Here is a 25901-nt window from a genome sequence, read left to right as displayed (position 1 = left end):
GCCACCAGGGGACAGAGTTGGCCTTTACTTTCCAGCTTCTGTCAGTGTCCCACTGCTTTCCCTATTGTCTCTTCTCCTGCTCCTCTTTCTCCTCCCTCCTGGCTCACACAGGCCCACCTGGACTCCCAGTCAGCCCTCTCCCTCCATGGGGGTTGGGGGGAGGTGCCGGGGGCCCAAGACGTGAACCCCCAACCTATTCAGCTTGGTTCAGCTGTGGTAGAAGTGCAACCAGCATCTTGCCTTGATGCATCCACTCTAACGGGTAGGTCATATACAAATTGTTGCCATGTTGAAAAATGATTGATTAGAAAAGTAGCTTTTTGTAGATAAATACCAATATATAGACATCAATCAGGGTACTGTTTATTTGTATTAAGGCATTAAGCAATTTCAAGTGTTTTAAATGTGTTGGCCGTGTAGTTTGGCCTTTGTCTTTTTATGTGCTTTGCTTCCACTAATCCATATCCCGTATATTTGACTGCACCTAAAATGCCCATCAGTGTCCACACTAACATAATCTACTTCTTTTTGCTCAGACCTCTGTGCAGACCTGCCCGAGTTGGAGATAGTGAGCCTCCTGTCAGAGGGTCAGCCCAACTACACTCTTCGAGCAGACTGCGTGTTCGGCTACGACAATGACGACTGGCTGCACACTCCTCTACTGCAGCCAGAGGTCGTCTTGGGCCTCACACACCAGCAAATTGAAGAGACCTTCAAATACTTCTGTGAGTTTTTCCCCCCACTTGACATACAGATATGGGGAATTAAGAGATCTTACATTTTTCCACATAAAACATTTGCAGGACTTTACTGACCTTGGTGTAGTGTTTGCTTCTTCAGGGAAGCTTGTTTAACTTGTCATAACCCCACTTTGTATCTGGTTTTGAGACTTACATTATTTTAGTGTTACATGCTTTAATATGATGATTACCATGACCAAAAGGACGAGATTGACTTATCTGAAAAACTCTTTGTCAGTCGTGCCTTGTCTGCCCAAAACGCATGAAGATTGCGCTTCACTTGATGTCCTCTCTTTCACACGCTGCTATTTCAGTGAACCACATAGGTCTGCAATGTCATAAAGCTGATTAACAAATGGCGGGTTTAAACTGTTTCCACTATAGCTGTGAAGACACAAGAGCCAAACGACAATCTTGACATCCTAAATGTTTGACATGTAAGAAATGTGTAGTATTGATTCTCTTATGGAATTGTTAAATGTTGTATGCATTAGATTATACTGATGGAATTTTTGATATTTTGCCATTACAATTTGGTATGACCCACCCAGCGACACCTGTATCACGTTACTGAGAAAAGTGTTACTCTAATATGACCACTTTTTTCAGTAATGAGTAATTTAATGTTACTCTTTCCATTACAGTATATTAAAGTTGTCACTCTGCGTTACTTTTGTGGCGAGGATGAGTCTCATAAGGAAAGTCAAAATATTGCAATTTGCTGAAGCAGAACGCTTTAAATGAGCAATCAGCAGAAAGGCACACTCTGACTTAGTTGGTAATTTGTCTAGTGATTGAAATGACTGGGAATAGCATGACACCATACACACCCTGTACAGTCAGCGTTAAATGAAATAAATAAATGAAACTGCAACACAAATACAACCAGACAGAAAAGGTTAGTACACACATACGCATTCTAAATAATACTACTGGGCAACACATACAACAAGGAAACAACTATTGTGTAAAAAAGACTGCCAGTAGTTTGTTTTTTCTTTAGGTGAATGTTGCGGGTTCTATTTTCATGGGTTCGGGTTTTCCTTGGCTTGGAAGATGTCAAGGTAGCACAATCTGAAAAGAGAGAGAGTGCTTATAGAGTGATAAGTTATGATCTTGAGAGTGGTGCATTCATTTAAGTTAAGGAGCTAGCAGTAAGTACTTCATGTATTACTGAAGATGTTAAGTTAGTGAAGTTTAGTCCGTGTCGTACCTACCTGTTATGTGGTACACGAAGTTCGGTGCTATGTTGACCTTGCGAGTGTTTAGATTTTGGTTCGTATTGTGTTTTTGTATACCTTTAAATTGTGTCCGATAACGTGCATGTGTCCTGCTTAATGTAAAAACCCGATCTTTTTTCTCTTGATTTCAATTATCTGACTAATGACACGGTCGGACCGATTTCCGATCTCGCATGTATACTGAGTGCCACCATCTTGGAACTCTTGATGACCCTTTGTTTGAAGGGATAGGAACTCATGAGCTTATGTGGCTTCGTCCTCATAATGCTAGTTAGGCTGTACTTGAATGATGCCAAGCCACATGTTCTTACGGTGGAGCAGGATGGACTAACCTGCTAAATTCAAGTGTTTGGCTTTTTGTCAGTTGACATATGGTGTTGTTGATTTTCTTTGTACCCCTGTTACAGCTTCTTTGCTGCCAACCTTTGGGATGATCGCTGAATTAGATTACCGTATTTAATCACAAAGACTCTCCTCCGTTTTTTCTCCTTAGGAAAAACAAAAAATTATGGAAACCGTTATTGCATCAGTTCACGTCTCAGATCCTGTTCTGCAGTGTTGTGTATTGTGTGCATCATTTGTTATGTTCAGTGGTGCTACTGTATGTGCCTTCAGATTAGTTAGATTTAGTGTACCTGTCCAGCCTGCATAGTCCTCACTTTGGCTCAATGTTGGGCCTTCTCTCAAACCATCTGTGGGGTTTTATCCTTTGAGGTTGATAGTTTAGAATAGATATTCATGTAAATTTGTGTAATATATAGCTTCTAGTTCTAAAGTTAAAATCCAAAACGATCTAAAGGTATTTATCCTGTAGATGGTTATGGCTATGCTTTCCTCTGAAGATTTTGGAGGAAGTGTGATGCTATAAGATTCTACTGAGTCTTGTGTGATACATTTGACCTGGAGGAGTCACTTATGCGTGAAAAATTTACGAGGTGGTTAATATTTCAAAAGCTGCAGTGTCTAGGTTAGCAACTGTCAGGGCCAAGGACAGACAGGAGAAATGTATGTCAAGTAGCAAATGGTTTCAGATGTGTAACAAGAAAAGACAACAACGGAAAGGGATGATATGGTTTTACAGATCAACAGTGAAAGTCAAGTGACCGGTACTATTATTTTGTTTCAGAAAGTAGTAGCAGTGTTTCCTACAGATTTGAAATCTACTTGGGTGGGTGTACTCCGGCGGGCTGGGTGGAAGAGGGGGTGGATGGGACGTGGGTCTCAGTCCTGTTACTACATCTCCTCTGGCCTCAGTTGCATGAGTGTATTTTTATTTTTTTTAAGAGACTGTAGATGGAAAAAGGTTACAGCGAAAGGGGGTGACACTTGAAAAATTTTGAGACAGATTCATCTTAAACTTCATGGTGTCTTGCGTGCATGAAAATTCCTTTAGGTTGCTGTTTAAACTTTGTAATAATGTACACAAAGTGCACAGGTAGCTGCTGCTTTAATATTTTTGTATTTAAAATAAAAGTTACATTGATTTAGGTATGTGCATCTGTATGTTTTTTTTCTTCTTAAGTACAATTATTGTATTTTTTTTTTGTATGAATAAAGAAAAAGAAATCTCTGCAAAATGTTTCCTCCCACCACAGTCAGATGCCATCTGAATGTGTTCCCTCTGTATTCATCAGCTCAATGTAAAGTGGGTGTGGCTTTGTCTGCACCAATCTTACGCAGAGCCCTCTCTCTATCATGCTGGCATTACGGCTGTGTGGTGAATCAGAGCAGCCATTGACGTGGTTGGAACCTACCATCTAGTGTCGCAGGGGTGGGTGGGCTTAATACCGTTTCATTATCACTGTACTAGTGTGCCCATTTTTAGAATTTTGCACCATTATAGAAGATATGACACAAATGTTTATATAAATGGATGAGGCCAGTGGGAGCGACAGGAGCTCTTCTGGCGCGTGAATTACATCTTGCTTCATCCATGACCCCTCCTCCACTTTCTCCCTTCTGTCCTTGCCCGGCAGTCCAACGTGGCCAGGTGAACGTAGGCAGGAATGACGACAGATGGGCCTTACAGACTGACGGATTATGCATTAGCACCAAGAAGCTCAGAGTCTTTGTCAGAAACAAACACAGGTGTATACTCCCTGGGAGTCCAGGGGATCTTGTTTTTACCGTACACACGAGCCAGCAGCATGATGCTGGGGAAACGGCAAGTGTGCACTGGGAGCCAACAGTAGAGTCTGGAGGATTTAACTGATGGATGCCAAGACTGAGGACAGTTTTTCTGTGGTTACCATGGAGGTGTGGAGCTCCTCTGCATCCGAGGAGGAGGAAGAAGAGAGGCGCACTGTCGGCATTGGGCTGGAAGACAAAACATGCCATAACAGCAACAACAACAACAATAACAACAACAATAATAATACCCTTTGCAGGGAGGTGAAGCAAGGTGAGATAAGGCATGATGAAATTGATATTAGGGACTCCTGGAGGAGAAGCTTTAAGATGTTTGGAGCTTTTTCAGTACATGTAGTTTGTTGGCTCGCATGCTGAGGTTTGTGTTATCTAAGAGCTTTAATACTTAACTATGTGCAGAGTGTATTGCAGAGGGCAAGCTGTGGAGTCATGTCTTTGAGGGTCAGGCAATGGTTAACAGTTACAAAATGATTGATTTCAGGTGTCTTCTGAATACTGTATTGTGGTGCATTCAGTGTGTGAAGGTCATTGCTCCTGAAATGTAAAACAATACTATTGTGTATTTTTATAAGAATAATTTGTATTCTTAGTATTTTAGTCTATTGGGATTGTCCTAATTACTGTGAAAGGAAAGTTACTTTTTTGAAGGGATTTGATTGAAATGCTGAGTTGTGTGTGTGTTGGGGTACATTTACCAGGGCTACATTATGTGTGCCGCTGCCCTAGATTTGAGCTCAATGATAGTAAATGTCATTGAATGAAACTCATCTATAGCAATGCTCATGTAAAGTTAGAACCACGCAGATGTTTAATCACGTATTCTAGCACAGTTGCACTATTATGGTAATCAAAGGTAAAAAAAAAAAAAAAAACGTTAGTGGAGCATCTCCTTTATTCTCCTCTGTGGGTGATTCTCTAAATTGGCATGTTGCTGGCACCAGCACTGCGACACCGCCACTCGTCCGAAAAACTGAACAATCAGGATACGTTTCTGTCTGTTTTATGTTCTAAAAACATGATCCATTTGCAAGACTGTGGGTCGTTTTTGACTTGTTCATGTCTTTTTAAAATCCCTCAACAAATTCAAAGGGCTGTATAATAATATGTTCCAGTCTGGGCACAACTTCACATTCAAATAACAGACAACAATAGACAGTGGAACTATGCGAATCTTAAGCATTGAGTTGATCCTTGCCTGTCTGATCCCCGCACAACAACAGACGTCATAAGTATGCCTAAGACAGCAATACTCATCCCTACAAGAACAGTACTGTATTAGGCTATTGGTTTATGTAGCTACCTAGTATTAGCACCACCGGATCCCTAAAACCTTTAGCTGTCATAGCAGATCTCTTATGTTGATCTCCCTGCACTTTGTGGCTGCCAGGTCAAGATGCAGTAGTTTGTGTGTTGCATGTTAAATACGAAATATTTATCAACACTGTTCTCCAAATTGTTTATTTTTATTTCACTTCTCATAAAAAAAACAACAACTTTTTATTCAATTGAGTTGTACAGGTTATAAGTCACATTAACGGCACAAAGTATTTTGAATTGGATTATCTCGGCCACATTTTTTTGAATCAGACAAACTTGGCATTCGAACATGGTTTTGTAAATCCACTGTTAGGAGTTTGTATTGAAATGTTCTGGAGCACAATGACATTGGATAGAATGTCATCACAATTGCAGTGCATGATGAGGTAATTGATAACACTGGTTGTTTATTGTCCAATGTGATCTCTTTTTAGTCAGCATTAACTGACTTTTCTGCTTAGTTTACTTTAAGTTCAGTTAGATACATTTTGGAAAGTTGAACTATAACTACTATTATTGTTTTTATTTTTAAACATATAAGAAGAAACAAACATTTGGGCCTTGCACTGTATACTTTCATTTAAATATTGCCGCACTAACTTTTGGAAAAAAAAAAATGTTTTTTTGCCCCCTTTTTTGCTATCTTGTCCCGTTTGGAACCCTGGTCTAATGAATGGGACCTGGGCCATGGAAACATTATCCAAATGGAAATAGGCTTCAGATATCAAAATATATTTTTTTGTTTTACTCCACATGAAGCTAGGTAGAAATATTTACCAGGGTGTGGTCCTAGCTATGATTATAGTTTATATATACAGTGTGTAAAAGTACATTTTCCTTTGTACACAATTAGAGTACCGGTACCTAAAATTTAGTTCAGCTAATCTCTCCAAGTCCTTTTCAACCCGCTCCTGCTCCTGAGGAAGTCCAGTCAGCCAAATTGTTACATAGCCACTACATCTATTGCCAATTCTTTGTAAAACTTCATGTCAGTTAATTTACTTTTAAAACATTATGCCCATGCTTTTGTTGTCCTATATACAACAAGTTCAGGATGCAAGCTACTGTATGCTGCAGTAAAAATTTAAAAAAAAAAAAAGCTCAGTGTGATACTGGGTCACTTGTCTTCTATAATTTATGGGCAACAATTGATTATAGTGACACTTGATCCAGAAGCCTTTAGATTTTCTCCATTAGCCTTATTAGATACAGTGACAGCTACTCTAACAAAGTGTTTGGCAGCTGAATCCAAGGAGCCCAATCTAATTACTGTGTTGCATGACAAATCACTGTTAAGATTAAAATGTCACACCTCATTCTGGTTATTCAGACTTATTGTGTATGCTTGTCCAGTCAAATACTGTACTGAACAATTGGAGCTTGAGATTAAAATGGACTAAACCTGCATCAAGGGCAGGTATTACTTTTAAAACGGTTATTGCTTCATTTAATTTAGTGCATTTGATGACATTCAAATTCCTCATGCTGCTCTTGTAATTTGCAAATTTCAAAGGGTTATGAAGACATTTAATATTTTCAATTTGATGTTTTACTGTTTATTAATTTACTTATAGGCATATCAATGTGATATAATCATGAGTGTTTAATAGAATACAGTGGAATAATGATTTTGTGAACTTTATTTTATCCTCTCACCCTCAAAGCTATTGAAGATAGGAATGTGCATGATGTTATTTAGAGCCTTTTGGCATTAGAGACTAAAAGTCTGGGGTTAGATCCTAATTGCATTTCTCCCCCAGTCAAGAAGGGGAACTGAATGTAAATGTCTGTTTACTAATAAGATTACACCTTTGTTCAACCTGGAATCAACATGTCTGTATGTAAACTTCTGCTTACTAATAACATCACGTCTGCTTGCTAATAACATCAACATTTGGTCACTAGGAGATGACATGTCTGCCCTTTGTTCAATCAAGAGCCGGGAGGAGGAACCTTTTATCTTTTTTGTATAAATGAGTCGATGTTCTGTAAATTGTCACACATTTGGGGTCATCACGTTGCATTCAGATGTGGCGTCCTAACGGTGTCTTTGGAAGCTTTTAAATAAATCCTTGCAAGGAACCTTGTTCATCAGATCTCGGATACAATCATTTTGAACACGCAAAGATTACACTTAAAATAGTAATCATACAATTCCTTCATTTACAACATTGCCGATGTGTAATACAGTAATTGTAAGGACGTATTATGGAAAATGTACTTTTTTAAATTAGTGTTAGTATACAGATAGGTGTAGTGGTTAGTACAAATTAGCGTTTAGCTAACAGCTACCAGCATTAGTAATGTTATGATAATGATGAAGTTGTTGACATGGGGATGGGTGGTATTTGCGTTTGGTGATGTCATGCGGCAGGCACGCTGCTACATTAATTAAGTGTAATTTTGCCACTTGGTGATGAAATAATGCCGTGGCCATGGTCAAATTAACCTGCTGGTCAAATTAACCTGTGGTGGTAGCGTTACAACATTGCTTCATACGGTTTACTGACCCTACCAAAAACATAATAAAAATAATAATAATAATGTTGAGCACATGTGATGTAAACCTAACAATGGGTGGTGGCATAATAAAATTGTTATGGCACTGTATGTGTAGTGAGTGAGGGCACCACCAATCTTGCACATCATGTGATTTAGTCAATCAACCTGGTCATGGATCTGAACAGACAATACTGTACTAGTCTCCAAGTAAACAAAATCCAAAAGCCAGTCTCTCTTAACCCCTCTGTGCTGTACATGTCCTGTGTCCAGTTTATTCTTGGCAGACTTTCCCATTGAGCTATATCAGTATCCAGGCGAACCAGGTCTTTAGAGGTGTCTTATCTCGGCTAAAAAGGATCAAGCTAAGAGGATCGCTATCTGACTGACCACATGGAGTTGTTGCTCTACTTTAATGAATTGGTTAATTTGTGTTGTTGTTTATTTAAATGTAAAGTTCCTTTCAAAATATTGAAGTGTATTTATTTATTTATTTATACACCAACTCAGGCTGGTCAATATTTTATCAGACTGATAGAAACAAATGAAAGCACAATATTAAATCTCTGACTGACTACACTTATTTAAATTAGAGGGAGGCCCGGAGGCATGCTTTTGTTTATCTTCAACGAGCCAGTCCCATCTTGGGGTATTGGGAGGTGATGGTACCAGAGTGTGTTACTTGCCTTGCGTTATGCCTCTAGTAATTTTGTTTTGGTTACTGTCATTACAGAAAATCCTACTTTATAGAAAGATAAGATGCTGGAAATGGAAGCATTGTATTCATTGCTTTTTTTTGGGGGGGGGGGGGGGGGGCAAATTTGAAAACTTCATTGCTTTGTTTGAGCCACATACTACGCAGAAGGGGCTTGAATAAAAATCACTTGTAGCAATAAACCTGTATTTTAAGTCGATCTGCAGATATTGTATCTTAATACAGGTTTCTTTTCATTGGAAGTTGTTGGTTTTTTATTTCCTGCCTAGTTTGTTTTTTGGTTTTAACTAACTTTGGCCAGCTTGTGAGGGGCTTACCTTTTTATCACTTTATCACATGATGAGACGAGCGGTTTGATGTGTGCAGAGGAATAGACTAATGCATCTGATTTTCAAAATAAAACGTCTTTCAGACTGATGATTAACTTTTTGTGTTCAGTCTCTCTGTGTGGGCCGGTACCAAATGACCCATGGATTGTTGTCAGCCCATAGCCTGATTGTTTGTGACCACTGGTTTACATGGCGTGATGGCAATTTCGTAGGGGTTCATTGCTGGATGCTGGTTATCGTTCACATCTGAAAAACGTGTGAAGATGAAAAGGTACTACTGGATATGGATCCTATCCTCCATTAATGAACTCTCTTTGCCCCCTCCCTCCCTCTCTCAGTGCTGTGCTCAGACAGAGTTGGCCAGGTTACCAAGACATATCATGACATTAAGGCAGTTACACACCTGCTGGAGGAGGTAAGCGCACGCACACACACGCACACACACGCACACACACACACACACACACACACACACACACACACACACACACACAAACGCACGCGCACAACAGGATAAGCAGGACTTTAAAGAGGATTAAACTCCTACCACGTTAAGCATACTTCTTTCTTTGAATAAATAAGCAAATGACATTTGGGTCAAGACAGAGCATCTCCCTTGGTGTGCTATATTCACACTTTTTGAATGGATGCAATGTGTTTCAGAAAGAGCGTGATCTTGAGTTAGCAGCACGGATTGGTCAGTCGCTCCTGAAACAAAACCAAGAACTGACAACTCGAAATGGAATACTGGATGAACAGCTAGAGAGTGCAAAGGAGGAGGTACAGCCAAGACCAATATGTATCTGTTAAATGACACTTCAATTCTGACACTTTTACTGAGACGAACTCAAGTTATTGTGGCCCATTTCCCAGATTGCTCAACTGCGTCATGAGCTTTCAATGCGAGATGACCTCCTTCAGTTCTACGCAAGCACAGAGGAGACAGAGAATGCTGAGTCACACTCACCGTGAGTACAATGTACACATAGAGAGATGCTTTAGGTAGAACAGTGCTTATTTTGCAGTTTTAGCATCCACACCACAAAAACCTATGGAAGCTAATCTGGCGATTTTTTTATTTTTATTTTTTTTGGGGTGGTGGTCAATACTAGCTGTTTTCAATGTTTGTATCATAAGAGGTTAATATTTTATGCCATTACCTCACAAAATACATTTAATTATAATTAAACTGTATTCCTTGACTTCTAATTTAAAATCAAGTGAGCCATCATTTTTTGGCATAGATGCAAAAATACATTATGACGAGGCAGTCATGCTCTGACGGAAACCATAACTACAATGTGGTCTGCAACAACAAGGAGTTGAACACCTCTGTATACAGTATAAACTCACTCATTGAGGTGTGATCATTACCATTTAGAAACTGACACCGATCTGATAAATGGGGCTTAAACCAATTTAAGGTACTTCCTCTAATGCCTATTAACTATCAATCTCTGTGTAAGGTTGTGATGGGCAGTGGTGTCAAAAGTAGCACAAGAATCTAACGTGAGAAGCACAGACACAGATCCTTTGGTCGGATGTAATTAAGTGATCGTTACCAGTCACTAAGGCTGGATTTGCACTTCAGGTCACAGTTGTGATTGTTGTCTACAGTCGACTACTGCATACTTGCAGTTTGGCACCTGCAGATTTGCGGATTTCCCCCCCAAAAATTGTTTAAAATATTTAAAAAAAAATGTTTTTATGTATTGTGTTATGTATTCATGTTATGTAATTTAAAAATGTTTTTCAATATTTTGTTGGTCTGGGTTGGCTTTTGTGCCTCACTTGATGTAAATAAGGGACCACGTTTTACTTTCCCTTATTCAATGATCAACACATATTTATCATATTAAGACCATATACAACAACTACTGAATGTATTCCTCATGTGATACAATTTTCTTCTTTGTAGAATAAAAATAAATGAATCAAGCAGTTCTCTCAGCAACTTTGTCCACTATGACTTCATGCAGCAGAAAATGAAATGTTTAGAGGAAGAGAACCGCAAACTTCGACTGGAGGTAATCATATTTCAGTATGCACTATAAAGTATGAACCAATGAGGCATTTTCCTTCCACTCTTTTATTCCCTGGTACCAATAATTCAATTGTAGCTTCTTTAAAAAATATATTGTTTTTGAAAATAAATAAGACACTATCAATGGTGCATTTTTTGTTAGCTTTTTTCCATAAATGTAGTCCATAACTAGGTTAAATGTAATGTACTGTATTTATTAAGAGTCAGTTGAGTGTAAATCAACATTATTTGCGCAGGCTAGTGAGCTCTGCACAGAGACAACCAACTATGAGGAACAAGAGCAGGAGCTGATGTTGGTGTGTGTGGAGGAGCTGTGTAAGTCATCTCGTTAACCAAAATTGGAATTACAAGATGCAATTGCATTAGACACTGTTTTATTCAATTGCAGTAATGGAACCTGTGCATTATTTTTATAGCCTCTGTCAACAAGCAAGTAGTCAATCTATCAGAAGAGCTAGCGCGCAAAGTAGAAGACTCCTTTCGTCAACAAGAGGAAATCAGCGCCTTTCTTGCCCAGATTGTTGACCTGCAGGCCCGCTGCAAACGTGTGAGTACAAATTTTGAAACTCAGTATGAAACTTAAACTAAAACATCATGAATGATACTAAATTCCCTGATCCACAATTGGTAATGCCTACTTGCAGACTTTCAAATACTGAATATTCTTTTGGTCCCTGTAGCTTACAAATGAGAACGAGGAGCTGAATCAACATTTGATTGCCTCCCGTGAGAATAACCTGGAACTGCACTCTGAGGCAAGATATTCAAACTCACTTAAATACATGTAATCTGGCTTTTGTATTTTATCATCATAGTTGAGCAAAGCTTAAAGGGAAACTTGGCTCATTTATCCATTTTCAGAAGTAAGAAGTTAATATTTTGTCTATAATGAATTTGATGACCTCATTCTTTTTTATGTAGAATTAATACCTTTAAAAACACACTTGCTGTCGACTGAAAATGACATCACAGGTGCTCAGCGCTCAAGTAACCAGGACCAATAACAGCTCACCTGTATTCTGAGTTTGGTCATATGACACTCGCAAACTGAGCCATGATTGGTTGCATGGTTGGGTGATCATTTTCAGTCGACAGCCATCGTCAAAATGTGTTTTTAAAGGTATTAATTCTACATGGAAAATAATGAAGTTATCAAATGAAATATAGACACAATATTAACTTGCTGAAAATGGCGAAATGAGTCCAGTTATCCCTTTAACATTTTTGTCTCCTGTTGTCTGCAGCTCAAGGACCTGCGGGACAAGTACTCCCAGTGTGAGGACATGCTCCACGAGTCTCGAGAAGACATCAAAAATCTGCGAAATAAGAGCCTGCCCAACAGCACAGTGCAACGCTACACTGCTCTGGCCACTGTCCTCCCCATGGACAGCCTGGCAGCGGAGATAGAGGGCACCTTCCGTAAAGGCTTGGACACGCCTGCATCGTCAGAATACAAGTAAGTGTAGCATGTGATCATCACTGAAGCCGTTGATGTGTCGACTTACACTCTCAGGATTTTTCCTGGTTTAAATTGAGGCAGAGGTGGTATCATCCTGACTATGATGGGTGACTGGTATCGGTGCCTATACCAGTCTTATTTCAAGGTATTGGTACTCACCAACTGACCGATACCATTATTGGCCGCCCTCCTGCAGCCGTTTTACGATCAGGGACAAGAAATTAGAAATTATATGAATACAAAGTTGCCATTAACGTCATGCAATTTTAAGGAAAAATAATATATTGGGATATCTAGGTCTTTCTTTTTTTTAATTTTTTTTAAATTTATTTTTTATGGAGAGCTCAGTATTCATTCGATTTGACATGTCATCATTGCTCTCCTTTTTTATTTATTTATTATTATTATATATTTTATATATATATATACATATATATATATTTTTTTTTGTATGTGGGTGAGTATGTGTATGTGCGTGTGTGTATTCATTAGTTCACCTAAAACCTATTAAAAAAAATCCCATATTAATAATATAATATAATAATAAATTGCCAAATGCAGAAACATCAATGTAAGTTGTCACGATGTGGTGGCTCTCGCTAACAGGCAGAATTAAGTAACCAGAATTAGGTTAAAAAATTCTATATACGTAGACCATGTTTCTATAAATTTTGATATTTGTTTTTTATTTGAGACAGATATTTTTTCCATTAAAATGTGATTTATGAGGAGGTTAGACCATTGGTCGATATTCAGAGTTTGTTTATTTTTCCAGTTAACAAGAATTGTTTTTTTTGCGATAGTAAGGGCTACAAGTGTAGATTGAAATTGTTTATGTGGTAAGTCAGTTGTTGTTAGGTCACCTAGCAAACACAAGTTTGGAGATAAAGGTATCCTACAGTCCAAAATAGCGGAAAGTTTTTCTAAGACTTTAGTCCAGAAATACATAACCGGAGTACATAACCATAAAGCATGAACATAAGTGTCTGTAGTGTTTTGTAAACATTGGAGACAAATGTCGGAGTCTAAGAGTCCCATTTTCTTCATCATATATTGAGTAATGTATGTTCTGTGAATAATTTTATATTGGATAAGTTGTAAATTTGTGTGTTTTGTCATTTTAAATGCGTTTTCACAAACTTGAATCCAAAAGTCAGATTCCGGTGCTATAGACAAGTCTGTCTCCCATTTCGAGATGGGTAAAGACATTTTATCAGTATATGAAACTAACTTATATATTTTTGAAAGTTTTTTTGTTGTTGTCGGAGAAAGCTTGTTAATATCTTTAGCTAAAACAGGCGGTTGGAGCGTACCCCGAAGTGTTGGAATTTTTTTCTTTATCATATTTTTAACTTGTAGATAATGTAAAAAAAATTCAGTTTTTTTATTTTGTATTTTTGGAGCAAGGATGTATATGATATAAACATATTATCTAAGAAGAGATGGTGGAGATGTGTAATTCCTTTCTGCTCCCACAGAGCAGTTAAGTTGAAAGTCGGGGTTATGCCATAGGGGAGAAAGCCCACAGGGCTCCACTTGGGCTTTTGTAATTTCTAGTGCCTTCCACCAGGCAGTCAGGGTGGCGGAAATCATTGGGTTTTTAAAACAATTATGTCGCTTAATCGATTTTGTAATAAAGAGTAAATCTAGAAGTCTGAGGTTATTACAATCCTTCTGTTCTAGTTCCAGCCAACAGTTAGTGTCTCTGTTGGGTTGTGCCCATAGAACGATATATTGTAGCTGGTTAGCTATATAGTAGTACATAAAATTTGGTGCCTCTAGACCACCTTTGGATTTACTTTTCTGAAGAGTAGATAGACTAATCTTTGCTTTTTTTTAATTCCAGTAAAATTTTGTAACCGCTGAGTCCAACAACTGGAACCAATTAGCCGTAGGTTTAAATGGAATCATTGAGAAAAAATAGTTTATTTTGGGTAAAACTTTCATTTTAATGGTGGCTATTCGTCCTATTAGAGAAATAGGAAGATTATTCCAGCGCTCCAAGTCACTATAAATGTTATCCAAAAGTGGAGAAAAGTTTAAATGAATTAAATCAGTTAATTTAGGTGAGATTTTTATGCCTAAATATTTTAAATTGCCTATAGGAAATGAGTAGTGTGGGTCCTGGCTTGCAGGGTTCCATTAATTTTCTGTAATAGGTAGAAGTGTTGATTTTGTCCAGTTAATAGAATAATCTGATAACTGTGAGAATTTAGTTATTAAGTTAAATACTTCCCCTAACGAAGTAGCCGGCTTTTCTAAATAAAGTAAAATATCATCGGCATATAGATTAATTTTATGTTCTGTTGCCCCAGAGTGAATTCCTTGAATCCTTCTTTCCTGGCGTATGGCTAATGCAAGTGGCTCAATAAATATTGCAAATAATAAAGGGGATAGTGGGCATCCCTGTCTTGTGCCTCTCTGTAAAGTAAAGCTCTGAGATATATTCCCATTAGTAGTAACTGTAGCTTTAGGAGAATCATATAATACTGATACCCAGTGGATAAATGATTTCCCAAAGCCAAATTTATTTAAAACAGCAAAGAGGAAGGACCAGTTAACTTTGTCGAAAGCTTTTTCTGCATCCAATGATATAATAACAGCCTTTTTATCATGCCACTGTGACATGCTAATAAGATTAAAGAGTCTCCTAATATTATTAGTAGAGTGACGATCTTTAATAAAGACTGTTTGGTCGCTATGAATGATTGTCGAGATTACTGTTTCTAGTCTAGATGTGAAAGCCTTAGTGATAATTTTAATATCAGTATTAATTAGTGAAATCGGACGGTAAATTGATGGAAGGGTGGGGTCTTTTTCTGGCTTTAATAAAAGTTTAATTGCTGCTGTATTCATGTGTGGGCGTATGTAACCATTAGTTTTAATTTCTGTTACTACTCTTAAGAATAGTGGAGCAAGCATTAACCAGAAGTGCGTAAAAATATAGCCGGATAACCATCCGGGCCAGGTGCTTTGCCATTAGGCATACTATCTAGAGCACTGTACAACTCGTTTATAGTAAGTGGCACATCTAACATGTCTTTATATTCAGTAGTTAACTGAGGTTTATTTAAGCTACTAAGGAATTCCTCAATATGCTCAGGGTTAGGCTTGTTAGTTTCTGAGTATAGGTTGCGATAATAGTTATAAAAAAAATTGATTAATTTCTTCTGGTGATTGTGTGCATTCACCAGTTGTCCCTTTAATAGCCGTTATAAGATATTTTTCCCGATTGCGTTGAAGTTGGTTTGCAAGAAATTTACCTGATTTGTTATTATATTCAAAGTTGTTGTATCTCAATTGTTGTATTATAAATTCTGTCTTTTTAGTTAGCATATCGTCTAATTATATTTTTGTATTTTGTAAGTCAGTCCATATTTGGTTATTTGGGTTTATTGCGTACTCATCCATCAGTTGTTTAATTTTATCTTCCAAGTCTTTTTCTAATTTTTGCTCCTGTTTCTTTTCATAAGATGAATATGATATAATTTTACCTATAATTACTGCTTTCCCAGCTTCCCAGAGAAGAGATGGGGATAGATCTGGAGAATCATTTATTTCCAAAAAGTCTGCCCACTCCTTTCTTATAATTTTATCAAACTCTGCGTCGTTTAGCAGTGAGATGTTAAAACGCCATGTCGGTGGTGGTTTAAAGGTATAATCAATTTGTAGGGAAAGGGAGACTGGTGCATGGTCGCTAATAATAATAGGATGTATTTTTGTAACAGTTTTATCAGCAATAGAGTTATTTGTAAGAAAATAATCGATTCTTGAAAAAGACCTGTGCACAGCGGAAAAGAAGGTAAATTCCTTCTTATTTGGGTTTTTAAGTCTCCAGCTGTCGACGAGGCCAAAATCATCCATATATTCCCCTATTACTTTAGTAGATTGTAATCGCCTTATACATGTTGTATTATTAGAACGGTCAATTAATGGATTTAAGACTGTGTTAAAGTCTCCTCCAATAATAATAGTAGAGTTCGCTGCTAAATCAAACAGCTGAGAGAAAAATTCATGGAAAAAGGCCGGATCATCATTATTAGGGGCATATAAATTACCAAGTGTATATATTTTATTAAATATAGTCACCTGAATAATAATGTATCGGCCCTCTGGGTCTGTTATTGTATTATTTAGAGTAAAGAGTAAATACAGACTCCTCTTTGTCTACTGTTATAAGGGGCAGAGTACGCTTGGCTAAAATTCTTATCAATAAGTAATTTTTCTTCAGATTTTTGTAGGTGGGTTTCTTGTAGGAGGCTATCTAGGTCTTTCTTTAAAATCATCTGTCATTTATAGGTGGGAAATTGTATTTACTAGTGGTATCGGTATTTGGTTGGTATCAGTAGTGGTGACTACTCAAGAGTTGCGTATCGGTTGGGAAAAAAGTGGTATCGAACATCCCTCATTCTGACTACGTGCCATGACGTGCATGTATTCTATAAATTCAACTGACTCGCTTTCATTTTTTACAGGCAACATATAATAATTCCATGTTTCAGTAATAAGAATAATAGTTCTAATAAGAATATGACTATTATCATGTTAAAGCATTAATTCATTATCAGTCACTCAGTCTGGAGGTGGCGAGCAAATAAGGTGGAGGTGGCCGCCTCTGAATTTTGTACACAGGAAAAACCTGACTCTAAAATGTAATTCGGAGGATCTGTTAACGCTACTTAGTTTAATACTTAAATGCAAGTTAAACAATGTATCATAATTAATTGATTTAGATAAACTTTCTACAAACCCAATTCCAATGAAATTGGGACATTGTGTTAAACATAAATAAAAACAGAATATTGTACAGTGATTTGATGGAAGCGTGGCTGCCAGTGAGCGCGTACGGCCCCTCTGACCACCACTACGTGTAGGTGGCAAAAGTTGGGTTTCTATCCACCCATTTTTATTAGAATTTTCAAGAAATGCGAAAATGAAACTGAATGGAAACGCTAGAAATTTGAAAAAGGGCCTATAATTCACCAAAAAGTTTTTACGCTTGGAGGGGGTGGATTTTGAAGCGTATCGAAAAAAGGAAAATGCTAATTTTGTCTATAGAAACAGGTTTTGCGAATAACCGCTGGTAAGACCGGATACCAATTGCACGTACGTTTGTATTCACAAAGCAATGTCGGATGATAAAATAAGGTATGTTTGGCGGGACGACAAAACAGAAATCTTTGTGGAATTGATTAAAGAAGCAAATATTAATGCTATTTAAGATGGAAAACCGCAAAGAAACGCTGCGATTTACCAAGAATTACAAAAGCAAACTCATATGACGTCATCGCACGGAGCAATCACTTCCTGGTCTTCTTCTTCTTCTTCTTTTAAATAACTGGTGGATCACATCTCTATGGTGTATACCGCCAACTACAGCGGCGGAGTCCCCTGTCAATAGTCATAAAAGAAGAACAGATGGAAACGGTCGCATCTCCGTTGTGCGCATTTTCAATAAATTCACTTAAAAAATTTGAAACAATTGGATGGAAACTTGACTAATGTTGGAAATTGCTCTCCAAGTACCTCAAGTTTCAATCTTGCTCTCGGTATAACTCTGTTAACCTTTGCACATTTACAGTTCAATATTTGTAAATGTGACTATTGGTGGATTTTTTAATTTATTTTTTGGTATTCATCCTGTTATTAGTCCATTTGCTCACCAAAAACTTTTTGAGAGGTACTGGTGGTTTACTCATGGATTCGATTTTCACTGTGTGACAGGACTTGGTTCCTATCCGAGCACAGTTGGAAAAACGAGTACACCTGCACAATGTCATTATGGCCAAAAACAAGAGTGTTTACGATGTTAATCAAATTTCTAGAAACATTTTTTTGGTACAGCTTTTCCTATTGAATCTCATATTTTTTTGCAGGTACTGTATACTTAATGTTGTCAGTCATTATTCAGAAAACATTTTCTAATAAATCCCAGCAGTGCCCTTGTGAATGATGTAATGCTAACAGTGTTGTGGATTATACTTGGAGAGTTTACAATAAATAGTAGATTTCATCTGGTGCATGGTGGTTATGACCAATCTTTTAAGTCTGATTTATATTTTGGCATCACATTTAAGAGGTTTGTTTTCTTTCTTGTAGAACCCACCCGAGGCGTGTGTTCGAAACCGTGCGCGTGGTCAACAGGTCGGTGAGGCTGCGCTCCCTATGCCACTCTCCGGGGTTTCCAGGCTCTAGCTCGGTGTCCGTGCGCTCCAGCTGCACCAGCACCCCCCGGACCAGTTACTACGACTCTGACAATGCCAGTCTTACTCTGGAGGACAAGCCCACCGCCAGTCTGGCCCAGAAAGAAGACAGGTGAGTCCATGAACCTCAACACACATATGTTCGTCACCCCTAGAGTCAGTTTTAACATGGTCACATTTTCTCTGTAGCATCAGTGGGCCAAAGCGTCTGGGCCAGCCAGGCACTCCGGGAGGCCAGGACCTTGAAGCCGCCTTGCGCAGCTTGTCAGCCCGCCAGCAGAACCATTTTTCTGAGCGGCCTTTCTTCGATGTGGAGCGTGAGAGGAAACTGCGTGCCTTGGCAGCAAACAGCCAGGGGGATGAGGGTTCCAGTGGCTTCTTGACACCAAATGAGAGCCTTGCTTCCAGTACACCGGCATCTACCGGCACCAACTACTCCAATGGAAGCTCTCGCCACTCCTGCGACTCGTCGGGATCCAGGTCATACCTGCCCGACCGCCTGCAGATCGTCAAACCTCTGGAAGGTAGCTGCTTTATCGTTTTAAGCGTATATACATTCAAACAGGTGTGTGTTGTGTCAGCAACGTCACACCAAGATGTTAAGCATTCTTGGCTTGACTGTCTAAGACCAATTATCTCACACTTAAGACTCTTTAAACCTGACATTGTTCCCATTTCAAAGGGCTTTCAACGTTAATGTTTTAATGAACAATAACAATTTGGCAGCTTTATTGTTGTTGTTATTGGGGCTTAAATAACAAAGTAAACACTTTCTCTAGTTTACCACTATAGACTTTTTAATATTGCTGTCATTTTAATTCCGAATGCAATGACCACCCTGATTTCCATTCACAAATTCAACTATTTGCGTTTTTCAGTGGAACTCATCCTCAGCTTTTGGCTGAAAAAATATTCACGGCTCTCAGCATATTTTTGTGCTCTTTCTATGATAGATGCTACGAGATGGTACCAAAGCTCTGACGAATAGGAAAGTTGTCACTGCGTCAAGGACGTAGTGCTGTGCGAGATTACAATGTACTGTACTGTTTATTGTACTGCTATAATATAAAATGTCTATCATACAATGATAACCCTTTATTTTTAATATTATTATTTTATTATGTGGGTGACGCTAATGTAGCATCCAAGATGGTTACAAAGCAACAGTCAGCTTTTTATCACGCCATTCTTGTGCCTTTCTCCATAGACTAAACGCTGCATGTGCAGCCCATCTGTGACATGAATATAACAATTTCATTAAGTGTGGTTTGATTGGTCATGCCTTGAGAGTGGGTGCATGGCAGGGTTACAATAGTTTTGGATTTTGCATTATAGTTGGTATTTATTTAGTTTTGATTTTTGTTTTGGAATTTCAGCTAGTTTTAATGAACATCTTTGTTGGTTTTTAATTAGTTTTGATTTTTTTGAAAATGTTTCATTTTTTTGTTTAGTTTGTTTAGTTTTAGTATTAGTTTTTTATGGTGCATTTCGAGTGTAAGACAACAAAAAAGTCACCATATATTGTGTAATAAAGTAAATTAAACTACAATTCTCATGCCCTTCCTTCTTCTGTACTAATGTACAGCAATACCAAAATAAATACATTTCAAATGAAACTCCAACGGTCATGACTGATACTACTAGCAAAGATGAAAACGTAGGTAATTTTCACTATAATTATAGTTAATTACTTTTATAAATTCAAAAAGTAGTTCCAGTTATTTATCATATTTTTTGTTAAGCATTTTTATTTTGCACGTACAGTTGTACAGTTGTGCTGATAAGTTTACATAAGCAGGCAGAATTTGTAAAATATTGGCAATTTTTGGGACCATATGACTGACCATGCCAAAAACATCTCTTCTATGTTAGCTAGTTAATATCTCATATGGAAGCATCAAAATGGCTCTGATCAAATGTTAGCTTAGAGTTGACTGATAATATTTTCACGATATGCAATGGTTGATGACAAGCGCTATAGAATCTATAAATGGAAAGATGTGTTTACTCGAAAACGTCTGACTAACGTGTTTGAATATGAACCCTGTCAACAGTCATGACAAACATGAACAGTTTGCTGTTGCCAATGGACATTTATACACCAAATGTATTTTCAAACACTGTTGCCTGTGATTCCTATCGCCAGGGTCAGTGACGCTGCACCAGTGGCAGCAGTTAGCCAAACCAAACCTGGGGGGCATCCTTCACCCTCGTCCCGGAGTCCTGACGAAAGACTTCAGGGAGCTTGAAGTGGACATACAGCATGTGTACAGTCTGAACGACCTGGAGGAGGATGAACCTGACCTGTCGCTGCTCTCAGGAGCTCACAGCATGGGTAAGACGCCTCAAAATTAACGATTGTGTACACATGCAAAATATATTCACATTCCATGTATAGTGGACCCCTGCTATATATCATGCTTTTATCGTTTGTGCACTTGCTATAGAGCACATTTTGAAGTGATAGTTTTTCTCAAGAGTTTTTACAGATTCAATTTCAAATAAAATTGTAGCGTCAAATCTCAAGGCAAATTGTACATTTGTAATAGATCAAGAACCACACTACTCCACACATTTAAACAGACTGCATTGAATTGCATTTAATTGTAGACTTCATCATACATTCAATGAACACTTGGTTAGGTGCATCATTTCAAACTACAAGCACATTTTTGTTGTTGTTGTTGTTTTTTTTACGGATGGATGCCATCAGTAGAGTATTTGTGCTTGTAATGAGTGTTGAATGTGATGTTTTCCTTCCCCAAAGCCACTGTGTCTCCATCGGGTCCCAACCACCCTCAGACTTCTCCCACTCCCACCATCATCATCAACTGCCAAGACCCCCAACCATCCCTCCTCACCCACTCCTTCCCCTTTAGGTAAGAACTCTTGCAGTCTTGCAACTTTTCTTGCTTCCTCCTTTGTTGTAAGCACTCCTACCAGTGTTGACGCCCAGCTCGCAAATGATTTTTTTCTTTTCAGGCAAAATATGTCTCTTAAATGAAACACTTGCCATTACATGATGTCACGAGGCAAGCGTCAAACTATTCCCAGCTGAGCTGTTTAGCATGTGGCAGGTTACACACTGGACACCTCATGTACACTGTATTTTCTAGTTTTTGAATTTGCGAAGAATCGGCGATGGACCAGCATGGCCTTTGACCTTAAATGTTCTGTCTACAACTTAACAAGCAAAATTATTTTGCTCATTTTGATCAAGTTTTCCTTTTCCTAGTGGTAGGAAACATCTGTCCAAGCTCTTTCTCCAACTCTAGAAGGAACAAAGTAAGAGCTTGTGGCTCCAGTATTACCTGAATTTTCACCTTATGTTTCAATTACTAATAAAAAGTGGCACTAAACCGTGTCTGCCTGCTGTCTCGTGTCATCAAAGCAATGTCTTGATGATGAGAGGTGAACCATTTGCTCATTCAGCCATGTATGGAAAGCTGCTTGATCATTTACTGGACTGTACTTGATATCGAGTACTAATACACCATGGACATGTACTAATGCAGTCTTTGTCCTCACTATTAATTCAATTCAGTGCACTAGTAGAAAAACCATGTCTGCACACTAGTAGGACAACTTTGGCATACCAGTAGGACAACTACATATAGTACATGTAACCAGTGCCACAAACTGCATACTAATTGACATCTGTGAGCGACTGGTACTGTTAGTAGAATTTTATAATGTCACAAGTACTACTCGTAGGAGGACAAAAAGTTTACTAGTACGTGGACTTGCTGGATATCAAGGATATGGAATAGATTCTGATTTGGCTTTCCATATTTGTGTGCCGTTTTGTTTTGTGGCACATCTGCAGTTCAAGTTCACGTCTGTGCTGAGAGCTTGTTGAGCTGTTCCATCTGCTTAAACTCGTTTGTGTACCTCTCACACCTGTGTGGCTTGTTGAATCATTTTCAACGACTCTTTCATAACAGTAAACCACAAGATTGTGTTGCATCAGCATTGCCTCATTAACCTGTTTTTTTTTTTTTACACTTTACCACAACTGCGAGCCAACTTAATGAAAAGTGCTTGCATCATTTTGTACTCATTTTGGTTTTGTGTTTTTTGCAGCCATCACCCTATCAGCCTGCCATTATGTCCGAACTGTGAGCACGTGAGCGCTTCAGCTGTATCCGGCCAACTCGACCTCACAGGCTCCCCCACCCCAAACATAAACCGGTCATCGCCCGGACTCCTGCACCTTCTGGAGCAACGAGGTATCTCCGCCTGCTGTTCTCTACGCCAACACGTACACCACATCCACCACACATAGCCTCAGCTATGAAGTACCGTCGACAAAGGCGGGAGCTCCTGCATGGGCACGGGAGAGACTCGAGCAATGAGTTGTGATGGCAAAGTAGTGGGAATCTGTGGAATGTCCGCCTAATGTGTTGCCCACCATCTTACACTGCTGTCTTCTTTTCTGTTGTTGTGGCAACGTTTGTGTTCATCTCAGGACAATCACCCAATCTCATGCTGCCTAATTGTGGCAATCGCTTCTTTTTACACACAAATAAGAAATTTCAAGAAATCTGAAATCCTTTTTTTTTATAATATATGTTGTAGAGGTTATTTACACTTTCTTTCAGGTAAAAAACAACCTTGTGTGTAGTTGATGTAAATTTCGTGCAGTAATTTATGACTGTCTCACTGATGAACTTTCAATTTGCACTGAAGCACATTCTGGTCTTCCTATGTATTTACCTGCTGTATTGAGAAAACACGTTGTACATAACATGATCTTGTATTATTAAATTAACGGATGCACTGAGAGGACGAAAAAAATGACTGCACTATATAATGTCATTGTTATTCACCTTTAGCTCTTTTCACATTGCAAATGTTTGAGCATGAAAACCCTCAAACTCATTTCAAATCAAGTCAATGAATGTCATTTAAGAAAACACAATCGTGATAGTTAGTTTCATGCTACTGGGTTTGAAAAAAGAACATGTAATGGTGTTGTACATGATTTTGAAAGCCATATACAAGCATTAAAAGTAGAGGAATTGACATCTTGACAAGTCATCTGTAGCAAAAAGGGCATAGGATACTGTAGTTTAAAAAAGGGAATAAAAAAAAAAAACTTTTAATGTGCTATGTCTGTATCTGCATCCTCTAATATTTCAGTGTGTGTGTGTATGTACCATCGCACCTGTGAATAAAATGTCTTTCCATATCAATTTGTTTGCAAAAAACTTTATTCATGAAGTGAATCAACAGCAGCTCAAAGCAAAGGCATCGTGTGAACACTGAAGCAGCCGCGGCCTCCCCCTTTCTCATTCCGCGTCTCGGCGTCCGAAATCCACCCAGCCCTGATAGTCACGGTCCATCATGCAGTCGGAGTTCACCATCTCTGTGAACACAGCCAGGTGTTGAGTACAGGTAGACACAGCCTCTCTTGCATATCTGCCCTCGCCTTAAACCATTTTTTTTCACGCCCCAAACCCACAACATACCTGAGATTGCTTGCATGATTTGCTTGGTCATAATCACACGTTCATCCTCCGACAGGTGTGCCCGTCTCACCGTGCGTGGAGCCAGCGGCTCCTGTTTGCCTGCAGAGCTTCTTGCTGCCTCCCTCCCGACTTGGAGCTGCTCGAATATTTTGCTCCCGGTTGCAGTAACTGCAGCACATGCGAGCAAAACGAAGACCAGTGCAAATGCTGCCATCCTGTCGCCTGGCATGACCAATGAGCAACTTTTACCCGTTGGCTACTCACGGCTCCCCTTTTATAACACCGGTGAAACATTTGAGCCGTAAAAGGGACAAATATCAATAAGTGTCCATGGGAGAGCTTTTGATTGATTGGGCCACGGAGATATAGTCGAGGAAATGATACATTGTGACATCAACAAAGCCATTATTGTGCTTGTCAATCTATGGGAAAGCTTTTTGCACTGCAATAACAGTAAAACAAATCAATCTTTACACTAGCAATTCAATAGTTACTTAGTGCATTTTAGCCAAAACACAGGCTGTGATGTAAGCGGACACTTCTGACAATCAATCATTGCTAGAAGATTGACAACAAGGGTAAACACTTTTTTTTTCTTCTTAAAACGTTTACACGTGATTGACACAATAGCAGTCGGCCAAGGAAACACAATACGACGTTTGTGACTCATCTCAGACTTTATCTTGATCATGTCTGGGCTGCTACAAATGAATGTGTTTGCAGCATTCTACTTGGAAATAAAGTATTGTTATGGTGTAAATGGTCAACAATAGCAATTTATTACAAATTCAAAGACTTTTGCAGCTTCTGAGAAAACAAATACAGTAAGCTGGACCATAAATCAGCGGTTTATGCATGCACGCAAAATGTAAATGATGTGAAAGAGCAGATAGCACTTTGGCTTATCAACAAAAGAGAAAATGAAGAAAATCGTGTTTGAGCCAGTGAATGCACCATGAACTTCATCAAATTAAATAATTACAAAAACATGTACACACCCATCAGTGAAATCTGATCTATGTGTCAACAGATGAAGAAAGCTTGTTTCCTTCACTTGTGGCCAGATCAGAAGGTATGCACACACTTTATCAGGAAATTCCACTTGCACTGTAACTCTGCTCATTTCTGTTAACAATGTAAGTTCAGTCATCTTTACATAAATACTCATGGATATGTTCAAATCAATTATGTATATTTGTAAATGTATGGGACCATAAATATCTGGTGTTTTTTACAGAAATTCACAATACTATTGCAGGTGACAGCTGCAATTTGGTGAAATGGCCTGTATTGTTTTGCAAGAGCTCAAACGTACCACAAACGAATAAATGACCATGAATATCATCCAATGTGAACCGATGTAAAATTGTATAATTCTAATTTCATGATCAAGGCCTGTGGATTTTATTTTAATTTTTTTGCTACGGGTTTTAACAATAATCTCGAGAGATTACTGGTAAGTACTGCAAAATGAGTTCATGGATGCAGAATAAGTCGCTGGTGCTGCATTTTGACACGCCAAGCTTTTTCTTAAAGGGTGCGCCACACCGCAGACATACTTTCAGTTGCTTGTTTCAATCATGTTTGCAGTGCACAATGTGACAGGTGCAACAGTATGTGTTTTAATTCACCAGAAAAAAACACCACCAACTGACTTTTGAGCCATTTAAAAGAAAATCAATTCAAAGCCATTTGTTGTTAAGAATACATATCTTTAAGCAAAGTTATTGATCTA

General features: G+C 38.5%; 1 protein-coding gene across 1 annotated transcript; it reads left to right on the top strand.

Moving 5' to 3' along the window:
* hap1 (huntingtin associated protein 1) lies at window positions 1–23890 on the top strand (the record flags this gene model as incomplete). Its single annotated transcript, XM_077571106.1, has 15 exons — window positions 1–262; window positions 537–725; window positions 9328–9404; window positions 9653–9769; window positions 9863–9957; window positions 10908–11016; window positions 11270–11348; window positions 11450–11580; window positions 11714–11788; window positions 12278–12489; window positions 18592–18807; window positions 18885–19219; window positions 20842–21030; window positions 21463–21574; window positions 22779–23890. Coding segments are annotated over 15 exons (2400 nt in total), but the record flags the coding sequence as incomplete, so codon positions are not given.
* Between the last annotated feature and the right edge of the window lie 2011 nt (window positions 23891–25901).

The sequence above is a fragment of the Vanacampus margaritifer genome, chromosome 7 (genome assembly GCF_051991255.1).
Source record: "Vanacampus margaritifer isolate UIUO_Vmar chromosome 7, RoL_Vmar_1.0, whole genome shotgun sequence".
Lineage (NCBI taxonomy): Eukaryota > Metazoa > Chordata > Actinopteri > Syngnathiformes > Syngnathidae > Vanacampus > Vanacampus margaritifer.
Note: the sequence above shows the minus strand (reverse complement) of the source record. Positions and strands in the feature narration are given on the sequence as shown.